A 13,572-nucleotide genomic window follows, 5' to 3' on the forward strand; every position below is an offset into this window, starting at 1 on the left:
GTGTGTCAGGATCCAGCATGGCAAGCAACGTTGGTTCGTGCACCCGTCACGTCTAAAACCTTACATTCAACCCTACACACCTCTTTCACTTCACCGGGGCCGAGAGCGCGACATGTCTGACGAGCCGCGCCGCGATGATGCTGCTTCTAACTCTCGGGCAGGTCCCGCTGTCCCGCCCTCAGGTGCCTTGGGAATGAAACCCGCCACGGCCGACCCAGCGGGAACAAGCTTGCCCGCGGGATCAGCGACCCAGGACACAAGCGCAACAGCGGGTCGTCGGTCCCCTCCCGCCTCCGTCGCGACCGATGGACCTGCCACTCGGACTCGCTCAAAACTCAAAGATTTTCATGACCCCCGCCCACGAACTCTCGTCCCAATGCGACGCCACTCACCTTGCCATCATTTATAGTGGGCGATTGGGACGTGCGTTCATCCTGCATATATGTGTTTATAAAGTGTTGTTCTGCATCGGTGGCCTGGAGTTTTTTTTATATACGCGTGACCACAGGAGGGGGAGAGGCGCTTTCTTCTCATTTTTTTTTTCTTGATTTGTCACACACTCATTCTGATGGGTAACAAATCATTTATTGTACAATTGTATTTTTTTTTGACAGCCGGGTCGGCTGGAGGCTACGTAGAGGGGGGTAATGTAGTGACATAAGAAGGGAGGGGCTGCTGGGGTCTCTGGGACCCTGGGTGGGCCAGGCGCTTAAGCCTCTTGGCGCCAGGCGTGGGTTCCCAGGCGGGTCAGACGCTTAAGCCTCTTGGCGTCAGGCGTTGGGTTCCCAGGCGCTTAATCCCCTTGGCGCCGCCAAAGGGGGGGGGGCTGTGTGTGCTCTGTGGGATATCTGGGGGCGCACACGGCCCCACCCCTCGTTGGGGACTGGGCATAAAAGGGGAGCTCTCTGGACGATCAGGGCCAGTCGTAGCTCAAGACCCAAGACCCACGACCAGCCATCTGAAGACCCTGGGATGTTGTGAGAGCGAGTGGTGGGACTGGAACTCCCGACTCTATGACCTTGTGAGGGCGAGTTCCAGAGCGTAGCCAGAGTAGAGTATCTAGGCTGTGTACCTAGGCTGTAACAGAGTATCAGGACTGTTGGAGTGTTGTATTGTAATAAAGAAGTTACCTCTACAAGTGTCTCTGGAACCCCGTTACATATGTGTGAGTCGATGTGTGTCTCTTTTTCGCCCGGGCAACGCCGGGTACTTTCCACTAGTAAAGCTATACATCTTTAGAAGTCGCGATGTAGAAGCAGATTGATATCCTCTTCGGAATCAACAGCTTCTGTGGTGACGGTCGCCCCTGCGTCTACGTCACATGTCACGCATGACGTCACGGAGGAGGCACGCGTCTGTTACATCACGATACGCCTTGCCTCGCTATCCAGGGCTGGGATTCTCCAAACACTGACGCGTTCGTCAATCACTCTGCGACCTTAAAAGGAAAATATAAAATATAAACGGCGAAGTTTTTGTCTTGCAGTGGCCCTCATGCACACATATAATGACGAATGTGCTGACGTGTTTTATTTGAACTGCATTAAAGTGTAGCCATATGTCTGAAGGCAGCTTCAAATGAGTAGCGAGTGCGGTGTAAACATCGATATCTACTGACTGTAGTAGCAACAGCAATTACATGTCATCAAGACCAAAATGTGACGTCAACAACAAAAGTAATGCGAGTTCAATTCCCGCTCATGATCAATAACGGGCGAATATATGAACCATTCCTGGGCCTCTCATCGGTCGACTCAGCCTTGAACATGAGTAGCTGGTAGTGTGTAAACATTGCCACTGGAGAGACAAAGGCGGTCGGGCATGGTCCGGGTCAACCAGCTCCTCGTGTGCCATGCCGGCCTTCATAGGCGCTCGCTAACAGCACTTGCCCGTACGTAGCCAACCGTGATAATCGGAGGTGTATGTATTCCCATACATCTTGTTAAAGATATGCGGGGGATCTTTGTTTGGTGCCCACCCCCCCAGAACCGCTCTCCCAACACCCCAAGAAGCCCTCCCCACCGACCTCGGGACCCCCATTGGAACTCACCCCCAACCCCCCCCCCCCCCGATCAACTCCCAGACCGTGCTCCTGTGATATTTATGGCCTCAAAAAGTTTCCTCCAAGATGGCCACGAGCTACTCGCAACACAAGGTTGCGGCACATGCCACTTCCAACACTGCGGGTGGCTGGCTCCCAGTACATCAAGTGTGCAATGAGAGTATCAGGGCCGACGTCTTGGGTAGTGGCTCTTCTTCAGAGCACGTCCCCGCTTTCGAGGCAGCGTTCAGGATGAATGTAGCAAAGATTTATTAACCGATGCCAATACACGCCCCCGCAATATTCTGCCTCATCGCAACGAAGAAGAAAACACCAATAATATAAAAACATTTTAATATTTAAAACAGACCCGATGAGATATGAGCTTCATTCGTGGTGTTTCACAGCTATGATTCTATGCCGATTCATCAAAACACTGAGACGTGGCCCTGCCTGGCCACAAAACTGGGACAAAGGAAGAAATGTATTAGAGACCACTTGCAGGTTAATGGGTGGGTATGGTGGCGCAGTGGAAACATTTGTGCCTCACAGCAAGATGTCCACCTGGGTTCAGTTCTCGACCCGAGCGCCTTTGCGCGTGGCGCTTTTGTCCGTTTCTCCTCCCTGGTATGCCACGGGTTTCTTCTGGCTATTCTAGTTTCCTCCCATAGCTGAAACGCCATACAGTGTAAATGGTATTGACCAAACATCGTTATACTGGAAAAATGACCTGCTAATAACTCAACTGGGATTACATTCAGAGGCAGATCACCCCTGCAAACTGGGCAGGATCCTCTTTATTAAAGAGTCTTGAGACTCAATGAGGCTTTTCTGAATAATAATAATGCTATACATGCTACGGAGGAAAAGTGGGCTTGGGCAGGACCCATCACTAATTGGGATGAACGCGAGTCGGGAACAATAACGGGAGCGGCAGGCAAAGAATGGAACACGTGTGAGAGGACATCATCCACTGAGAAAAGAGCCAATGAAGGATGAAATAAACTCGTGTGCAGTTGCTGGATTGCTTGTTGCAATGCGGGATCATGAGACGTGGCTTTGGAGATCTTCATCTAGCAGTAGATTGATCACATCCTATAATGATGGTGAATGTATGATCTTCATCACGAACAAGATAACTCAGCTGTAGAGCGAGTGGCTCGCAATTGGAAGGTTCCGAGTTCAATTCCTTGTTGAGATTTGGCTTAGCCCATCATCCCTCATGGCTGGGTTCGAAACAACAATTACCACTTTGTAGCGACGATCAACAGTGGTTGTCCTACACATAGACTTACCCTTGCTAAGGGCTGTGAATAAGAGATGAGCACCAATACCTCTCGGTACATTTGAGCAGCAAATCACAAGATTCCATGCGACTGCGGCTACACGTCAAGGCAGTAGGTGGGCGGGTGGCATCAGCCTGAGACATTCCACACAAAGGCCCAGCCCAAGAACCCTTTGACCAGACCCCATCAGGCTTTTGCCGAGTCAGTCTATGTGAAACAAAGTGGAAGAGGAAGTGAACGCTCCAGGTTATTCCGTGTCCACTTGAATCTTTCCACTTTCCACCTCAGCCTCTTCGGTCTTAATATCTCCAGACGCATCTGCCGCAAAGCAAAAACACAAACGCCTTCAAGTCACTGGCCATCGGATAAATAAGAACATGTATAATGTGCAAAGTAGTCAACTGGTATTGCGCGTAACATCATTGCCCCACTTCCGCAGGATCTTCCTGGAGAAGGAATTTGAGCCTTAGAGAGCAATTTTCTTTGTAAATAAAAGCATAGCAACCCCAATGATGAAACTGTAGGGGACCTACAGATTTATTCAAACCTGACAGTGTGGGATAGGCGTGCACGTGACTCGCGATCACCACGTGCAGCACTGGATATTCCACGATGGTCTTGCCTCGCAGGTTCTCCTGCAGGGAGAGGTCTGCCAAGAACTCGTGGTACCTGCAAGAGATGGCGGCGCAGGAGGGGTGTATACACCCAGTTTGTCAGTGCGTGAGCCCCCAAATACAAAAGCGAAATCGTGAAACTTCCACTCAATTCTCTCGGGACGTGACTCGACATAGGATGAGCATAATACTCGATTCCAGGAGAGGGAGTCACCGCACACTCTTCTGCCGACGCTCGCATGCACGGGCACTAGTTTGCACTAGTTTGCACTAGTTTCCCTTTTTCTTCCTGATGACGATCGCTTGTGTTGTGATCGAAACGACGTATTTTTGATTTACTTTCATTTTTTACATCTACGTGACTTACCGAAAGATCCAAAGAATACAGTTTGCATTACTTCGCTTGCGTCCAACCCCGGTGCACAGCTGAACTGGGCTCGCTGCACTTAAAGGGGGCGTGGTCCGCATTTGATTGCCAATTTACACTCCCTCATCTTTTAGTCAAAGTTTAGAGTTCTTGCTCATCTCCCGTTTACAACGATGCAGAGCCAGTGGTGGGAATTCCACATTCAAATGGCAAGGATGAGCCCTCTTCACAGTACATTGTTGGTCTTTCCCACAAAGTGGAACTAATTGTATCGTCCTGGAGGGATGATGGGTTGATGTAAACTAACAACATTCCAATTGCGAGCCGTTCCCTCCGCCGCTGAGTGGCCGCCTAAGTGGATTACGCAGTGCGTCTGTGTGGCAGCTACAGGACCGTGAGCACCGAGGAGGGAAGGCACACTTGTGTGTGCAAACGCGCAGTCGAACCTCGCGGCATTGGCTGGCTGGCACTCCTCCTTCATGAAGAGCCTCACGCTGCGTGCATGCTCGCGGTTGTACTCCCTCAGCCTGCACATAGCAAAACCGCAAAACACACACACGCACCGGGGGGTGGAGGCCCAGGCCAAGCGACTGAGGGCTGTGATCATCACAACACTAGTTCAACGTTGTCATCACCCCTCGCTGGGGATAATGGCGACTGGGCTTGCTCAGCCAGGAAAGCCTCACCGGGCGTTATAAGGAATGATCGTGCCAGGACCATTTCCTGGCACGATCATTCCTTATAAGCCTATAAAACACTGAAATACAGAACACAATTGGTACGTGTTGTTTTCCCTCATTATAATACGATCTGTGCTTTGCAAAGACTGGGCCCCACCATAGCAGTGTAGTATGACAACAACTGGATCAGGGCCACTCAGCAAGTTGAACATTCATCTTCACAGGACACAAAGAACTCCACTCTTGACTGGAATTGTAGGAAAATATCTCAATGCATGAACCTCTTGACAAAAGGAGTCCTAAGACTCAAATAGTCTCTCCTGGATGAATATGTAATAAAGCACTTTCACAACGAATGTTGACTGGCGTCTTTCATTATTAACGACAACTGCACAGCTCCGCTCTCTCTCCGGATGGCGTCCCTCTCTCTGTTGCCGTAACGCGCGCTCTCCCTCTTCCACCGTCGCGGCATGTCTCTCTCTCCATGCTCACCGCTGGCTGGCGGCGCGCTGGGAGGAGAGAAGGCTTCGCTGGCAGAGCCCGCCACGTGACCGGTGGCGGGTAGAGGTAGGTGATGATGTAGTCCGGACTCCAGGCTCCCCACACCGACCCAGAGTCCTCTCACTGCCTCTCCTTATATTGCTCTCGGCGGAGATAAGCTCCGCCTCTAGCCACACCACACCCCCTCCTGAAACCTTCCCCGATGGCTCCCGTACATACCCACGAGCTCCGCCCGTTACCTTTGGCCCAGATGGAACCCTTCCTTCTGATTGGATATTAGTTACCCAGCAGTGACTATGCAATTACCCCTCGTCGTCCCTTAGATGGCGCTCTCTCATTACAAATACAAGATATTATCACGTCATCCTTTTGGCAATTGTAAGTTCTTATGTCAAAAATGTCTATAGTTACCATTTTGTCTAAACCACAATTTGATGCTAAGCTGTTGATTCTGTATAATTTCACTTGCAGTTGTATTAGACTCGTACTTACATACGAGTGTAATGATGGGCCTAAATCCAATTGAATGTTTCTGTCAATTAACATCCCTTTGGGTCATTTCATTTCACGAGACAAAACCAGTTTCACTGGGTATTTAACGTGTGCAGTAGGATCGACGAGGGCAGCCACGGTGGCGAGATGTTAACTTCCTCGCCTGATAAGCAGGTCGTGGGCACGATCCCAACCCTGGCACCTGCATATTTTGAGTTTGCATGTCTCTCTCCCCGTGGTCACGTAGATATTTCTCCGGGTCCTCGAGTTTTTCTCTCCACATTTAGAAACAAGTGTTTAGAGTATTTAGCCACGATAAATTTCCACATGATACGCACTTTGTTGAGCTATAATTTGTGGTCTGCCTCTTAAAAATATTTGAATAGCTCAGTGGAATTTACCTCGTAAAATATTTTTTTTTTATAGTTTTATAGGCATGAGTGGTCTCCACAAGCCCAGAAAATAAAATGAATAAAAGCACTAACTAGATGGTGCCAGTTGTATGGATCTCTGTGCGAGTCTATGGGTCTTTGTGATAATCTATGGGGCCTCTATACGAGTCTCAGTACACATGCTGGGACATTGCGGCGTGCCTGCTGTGCAGCAGCTGCAGAAGCTGTGGGGCCTGGCGGAGGGTAAAGAGCATTGGGAGTGACATGCGGTGGTACCAGTGGCTTTTGTATTTAGATGTCTGGATCTCTGTCTTGGTATGTGGATGATTAACCAACAGCTTCTCTCCCGCACGGTACGATGCCATTCTGAGTGGGACCCCTGGATAACTTGCCAGCCTGCACGCTCTCCTTCTCCACTGTGACATTCTATGCACCCATTATTGTCCTCACCTTTGTCGTGTGACTGGCTCTACATGGTCAGTCCCCACGTAGCGAGTCAGCAAATCGGCGAGGCTCTGGCTCCCGGCCACCCTGAATACATAGACACACACAGACACCAGACACTGGACACCAATACTAAGCTCTGCACATTCCCTACAGATCAATGCACTCTTGCTTTGTTTGCTTGGGAAACGATGATGGAATGAAAAACAACAACAGTCAGTTGGATATTACACGTGGCATCATCGCCCCTACAACAGCCTGTACCTGCGAAACACAGCAGCGCCGTGTGCTAATGTGACGCGCGATGCCTTGTATCACAGTATGACGTGTGTGATGCTGCATGTTAGTGCGATGCCGCGTGTCAGTACGATGCGTGTGGTCCGGCAAAAACAACCACTCCCTACCTCCTTAGTGGTGCCGGATGGTGACGATGTGTTGGTTGGGAGCAAAGCCAAGGGGCGGGGGGGGGGAATTCCAATCAGCTGTTCACCTCATGGTGCTCCTAGCCACCACAGCGGCCAACAGGAGTTCTGGACGGGTGCGAGGCACTGGTAACCCCTCCACTTTCAATTCAATTACCATGAAACCACATGATAAAATCGAACTAAGCATGTGCCGGAGGCCCCGGGGGAACAGGCGTGTATGACGTCTCCTGACCAAACCCCATTTGGCGGAGCCAGGAGACTCAACCTGCAACCTCTGGGTTCTTCCACAAATGGCAAAAAACCACTGGGAGTGCCCACGTGGAATGTTCTAATGTTCACTGTGGAGGCTGCCAATCCTTTGTAAGGAGCTGGACCAGTATCGCCTGGATCTGTGGAATTCAGGAGGTCCGGTGAGCTGACTCTGGCTCCAGTATATTATATGGGGGCTGGATAGTCCTCTACTCGGGGAAGAAGACTAGGGAGTGGCTCTTATTCTGAACAATAGAATAAAGGAGGCGTCGAACCATGGCGGTGAGGTGTGGGAAGCTGTAAGTTCTAGGCTACTGTGGGCTCGCCTCCCCATCAACGGCAGGCAAGGAATGGTGGTGGTGGCTTATGCCCCAATCGAAGATGAAGATCAGTGGAGGGATGCAGACAAGGCCAATGGGTCACATGCCTTTAATGACCTCCTGTCACAGGTGCGAGCTAAAGTGGCCCCTCAGGAGATCATCCTGTTGAGTGACTTTAATGTCCGAGTGGGTCATGACATTGGAACCTGGGCTGGAGTGATTAGAAGATCTACTCAATAACAATCGTAAGAGGCTGCTCGACATTTGTCCAGCCCATCGGCTTGTAATTACCAACACGCTGTTCTGGAATCAAGGCATCCAAAGAACATCATGAATGCACGTCAGGTCAGACCAAGAACATCTGCTAGACGATATAGTGACAAAACATTAGATGCAGGCCCATGTCCTTGACACCAGGACCTAATGTGCAGCGGATCTGCCCACTCACCATCAGCTTTTCATCTGTAAAATGCACCTGACATTATTCCACTGAGGTGGTTTGGTGTACATCTAGTACCCCATTCAAACTCACAGTGGCATGGTCTCAGCTAGCTGATGAATGTTTCAAGCGAGAATTTCATCATCGCTTGCAGCTGGGGATAGCATTGTCCCCCTCCTTCTGATGCCGAGAGGAAACGGGTGAGATTTAGGACTGTGGCTCATGCAGCTGCAATGGCTGCTTTTGGTACGCGGTACAAACCTCCACAGAGACCCTGACTAATGGAGGTGTTCGGCTGGTTGAGAAAAAGGGACAGCGCAACACCTATTCACCATCCTTAGAAGAATCAAAGGTGATCAAATTTCTGACCCCAGAAGAAGAAGTTTGCAGGTTTGCTGAGCATTTCTGTGAGGTCTTGGGGGAGGGCCCCTCAGCCCAGAAAACACTATGGGGCAAAGTGGGGATGATCCTGCTCAGGCTGCGGTGCCTCAAATATTGGAATAAGTAATCACCCTCTGTGAGTGGCTGGAAGTCTGAGACCAGAAAAAGCGCTGGGCAGAGGTGATCTCCCAAGCTAACTGCTGAGGGAGGGGTGGCGATAGTATGCAGACTGCCCTATATGACATAATTATAACAGTCTAGACCAGGGGTCCTCAAACTACGGCCCGCGGGCCACATGCGGCCCGCCGAGGACATTTATCCAGCCCATGGTCACTAATTGGGCTGCGCTTGTGAGCACTAATTGGGCTGCGCTGGTGAGCACTCATTGGGCTGCGGTGGTGGGCACTGATTGGGCTGCGGTGGCGAGCACTGATTTAGCTGCGCTGGTGAGCACTGATTGAGCTGCGGCGGTGGGCACTGATTGAGCTGCGGCGGTGGGTACTCATTGGGCTGCGCTGGTGAATGGTTCAATGGGCCAATTGACTGGACTTGCCCCCCAGGCCTAAGGCTGCCAGCCCTCCCCTGGCTGCACTTGACTGGCTCTCCCTCCCTCAGCTCCCTCACTTGCCCCTCGGCTCCACTCCCAGTGATATTCCTGTGTGCTGGAGATGTAGATCCCCAGCACACGCACCGCTGAGTAAATGATCGAGAGTGATCTCTGATCTCTTGAGGGCCTGCCTGCTGTTTTCCCGTGCTGGTCAGTGACAGACAGCCGAGGAGTAGGAAACCCAATTTAAATGACAGTAAGTGCATTTATATTCTGATTGCTATTCAGTTGTATGAGGTTATATGTTGTATGTTGTGTAAGCCCCGGTTCATACTGTTGCGATCTCTGAGCAGTGCGAGTTCAGCCATATGCTTGTATGGCTGAACTTGCATTAGATTCGGAAGAAAAAAGGCACATGTGCCTTCTTTTTTCCTGCAGTGGAATCGGATCGCATGGGGCTTCTCCCCCATGCGATCAGATTCCTATGCGAGTTCGCAGATCGCACTGCGATCTGTGAACAAAACTGCAGGTGTAATTAACTTTTTAATGGCACCCGCACCAGTGTGAGCCTGGGGTAAAAGCGGAGTTCCCCCAATCAGACTGCATTGATGGGCAGTCCAGTCTGTATGTCTCTGTGTGGGCAAAGTTATTGCTGGTATATTGTTCTTGTAGCGCTGTATATATATTGGTATTTTACTAATAGCAATTTTGACTCCCTAGGAAACAATGATGTCAAGAAAGAGAAAAATTGACTCGGAGTGTAGGATATTCAAAGAACAGTGGACTAATGATTACTTTTTCATGCAGTACAAGGAAAGAGCTGTGTGTCTGATATGCCAGAACATAGTGTCTGTGTTCAAAGAGTACAATTTACGTCGACACTATGAAACTCAACATAAAGATAAATATGATTGTTTGGTCGGAGAAGTGAGAAAAGATAAAATATTAAAACTGAAAAATACATTAACAACTCAGCAAAATACTTTTGTGAAGCAGAAGCAGCTAAATATTTCATCACTGCGAGCAAGTTTTCAAGTTGCCAAGCTAATAGCGTGCACTAGCAGACCATTCGTGGAGGGAGAATTTGTTAAAGAATGCCTTCTTTCTGTTGCCAAAGAGATTTGTCCAGAGAAGGCCGATTTATTTAGTACAGTGAGTCTTTCAGGACCTACAATTACACGGAGGATTGAAGAAATGGGAGACAATTTGCATCAGCATTTGCAAAACTCCACAAAAAAACTTTCCTATTTTTCCTTGGCACTCGACAAAAGCAATGATGTTCGTGATTCTGCACAACTTCTAATTTTTATTCGTGGGACGAATGACTATTTCGAAGTCACAGAAGAGCTTGCTGCACTGAAAAGCATCAAAGGAACAACTACAGGAGAGGATATCTATGAAAAGGTTTGCCAAACTGTGAATGGTTTGGAGCTGAACTGGGCTAAACTAGCCAGTGTGACAACTGATGGTGCTCCTAGCATGGTGGGGTCTAAGAAAGGAGTAATTGCTCTCATTAACCAAGAGATGGACAAATATAACCATTCTCATCCAATAGCCATACACTGCCTCATCCACCAACAAGCGCTGTGTAGTAAATCACTGAAGTGGGACTCTGTTATGAAAATTGTGGTATCTTGTGTTAACTTCATTAGAGCTCATGCACTAAACCAGACAATTTCAGGAATTTCTGTCTGAGCTAAATGTTGACTATGAAGATGTTCTGTACCACACAGAAGTCCGTTGGCTGAGTCGAGGGAGAGTTTTGAAACGTTTCTATGACTTACTTCCACAGATTACAGCTTTTCTGCTTTCAAAAAACAAAGAGGTACCAGAGCTCAATGATGCAGAATGGAAATGGCACCTTGCCTTTCTGACAGATGTAACAGAGCTACTCAACAGTCTCAATGTGCAACTTCAAGGAAAGGGGAAGCTCATCTGTGATATGCAATCACATGTCAAAGCATTTGAAGTAAAATTAGGCCTCCTCATAAAACAAGTGAAGGAGGAAAACTTCTGCCATCTCCCCACAACTCAAAATCTGTTAGCGGAAAAACCATTGGTTGCATTCCCAAACAAAACATGTGTGGATTCACTGGAAAAATTGCAAAAGGAGTTCCAATTTAGATTTAAAGAGCTTCATCTCCATGAACAGGACATACAGCTTTTCCGTAACCCATTTTCTATTGACATTGAAAATGTGGATACAATTTACCAAATGGAACTGGCTGAACTGCAGAATTGTGACTCTCTGAAAGACGCATTCAAGTCAAGCAGCCTTCATAATTTCTATGCATCTCTCCCCTCTGAGACATATCCTCATCTCAGGAACCATGCACTCAAAATGGCAACCATCTTTGGCAGCACTTATGTCTGTGAACAGACTTTTTCCAGAATGAAACATTTGAAATCTCCAACCAGATCTAGACTAACGGATGCACACTTGCATCACTTGTTACGACTAGCAGTGACAAATATGGAACCGGACATTGAACATCTCATTAGCCAAAAGCAGGCCCATAGTTCCCATTGAAATACTGGCAAGTTTGTTGATTCAACTTTACTTGTTCTTCATTTTAAATATTGTATTTGTTCCCGTTTTGTTTCTTCACTTCAAAATAAGATATATGCAGTGTGCATAGGAATTTGTTCATAGTTTTTTTTAACTATAGTCCGGCCCTCCAACGGTCTGAGGGACAGTGAACTGGCCCCCTGTTTAAAAAGTTTGAGGACCCCTGGTCTAGACCAATGGATGGGTTCCACAGGATTGGAAAGATGCCCTGGTGGTACTCAAACCCCTCAACAGATCACACAAAAAGTATGGCTATCGATCAAAGTAGATTTGACAAAGAAACCCCCTCGCAATTCGAGATAAGGGACGGAGAAATACAGCACAGAGAGAGAATGGAGCAGCGGAGAGAGCATGGAGACAGCTGGCTGGCGCAGCCTGAAGTAAGGGCGGGAAAGGCACCACCGGGTGTCTGCGTGAAGCTGGCAGCTGCATGCAAAGGGAGAGAGCATGGAGAGAGCACAGAGCAGTGGAAAGAGCCTGAGCCAGCGCGGCCCTGAAGGAGGGCAGGAGAGACACCACCGGGTGCCCGCGTGAAGCTGGTAGCTGCACGCCAAAGGGGAGAGGCACCACTGAGTGCCAGCAAAGATGGCAGCTGCCTGCAAGGAGAGAGCATGGAGCAGTGAAAAGAGCCTGACCAGCTGCCCATGAGGAAGAGAAGAGCGCCGGCGAGGGCACCGTGGGTTTGACCCACACACACACCGACCAGCACCAGCTGGGAACCAAGACAAGAGTGAGGAACGGCGACCAGCAGACGAGCTGCGAGCGCTATCTGACAACGGAATCATCGCGCACCGCCTACGCGAGCATCGCGCTAACTCAACCAACCAGCAGAGGAGAGAGCTGGTAACGCCAAGAGGAAGAGTGTTAGCACATGCAAGAGCGCCATGTGTTCAATACAAACACATGCCGTCCCTGCCGGGAACCCGAGGTATTTTCAGTACAAGGAACGCTGTACCGCGTAAGCCGCCAAGTCAACAAGTGGCAAAGAAGACACACACATACCGCGCATATAGGGACCAATAAGATTGTTCCAAAAAGTTATCATTGTGTTTCAAGAAGGGTTGCCGTTCCAAGGTGGTGCGTTAAATATCAGCTGATTGTTAAAAGCATTTCTGCCATTCGAGTTACATGAAAACGATTGTTGAGAAGTATTTTAGTCATTTGTTTTCGTTAATTGCATAATCTTACCAATTAATTGATAACTACTTTTGCTTTAGTCACATGTTTGTATGAATATTGTCACATTAATATCAAGGACTTTTTCCTATCACCGTGTATGCTCGCTCAACTCTGAGGAATTCGCCGATTGTTCTGTTACCCAGTTTAACAAACGTAACCATTGAGGGTTAAATGTAAGGATTAATGAGTAGGACATCGAGGAGTACCGTGTTAACAATTCTGAGCATAAGTGTTCGCATGTTAAAGTGTTTTTAGATATTAAAGTTGCTTAACACAGAAGAGTCTGGGTGGTGCCTTCCTAAGTTCATGCATAATAATCTTAATTATAAGAACTGTTTCCTGTTGTGAGATCTGAATTTTAAGACCCGACATGAACACATGAAAACATAATCAGTAAAAGTTTAAACGAGAATCATTGTATTATCACGACTGATAATACAACCCTAGACAACGAAGCAGAGCCTAATTATCACAATTACATACACTCGCATAACTTCATACAATTACACCTTCATTGTATTATCCCGGTTGATAATACAACCCTAGACAACGAAGCATAGCCTAATTATCTAATTGCATACATTAGCATAAGCACATACACTTGCATAACTTAATACAATTACACCTTCCTAATTAGCATACCACC

At 48.3% G+C, this 13,572-nt stretch overlaps 1 protein-coding gene across 1 annotated transcript in view; it reads right to left on the reverse strand.

Moving 5' to 3' along the window:
• Positions 1 to 2,086: 2,086 nt before the first annotated feature.
• ZNHIT6 (zinc finger HIT-type containing 6) overlaps positions 2,087 to 13,572 on the reverse strand; it is a 36,290-nt gene continuing 24,804 nt past the window's right edge. The window contains exons 7-10 of the mRNA XM_078877198.1: positions 6,824 to 6,904; positions 4,755 to 4,835; positions 3,875 to 3,996; positions 2,087 to 3,645 (exon numbers count right to left, since the gene is read on the reverse strand). Of these exons, the coding sequence (XP_078733324.1) occupies positions 3,575 to 3,645; positions 3,875 to 3,996; positions 4,755 to 4,835; positions 6,824 to 6,904 (355 nt within the window). The 3' untranslated portion in view covers positions 2,087 to 3,574. The remainder of the gene's footprint in view (positions 3,646 to 3,874; positions 3,997 to 4,754; positions 4,836 to 6,823; positions 6,905 to 13,572) is intronic.

This window comes from Lampetra fluviatilis, chromosome 47, assembly GCF_964198595.1.
Source record: "Lampetra fluviatilis chromosome 47, kcLamFluv1.1, whole genome shotgun sequence".
Lineage (NCBI taxonomy): Eukaryota > Metazoa > Chordata > Hyperoartia > Petromyzontiformes > Petromyzontidae > Lampetra > Lampetra fluviatilis.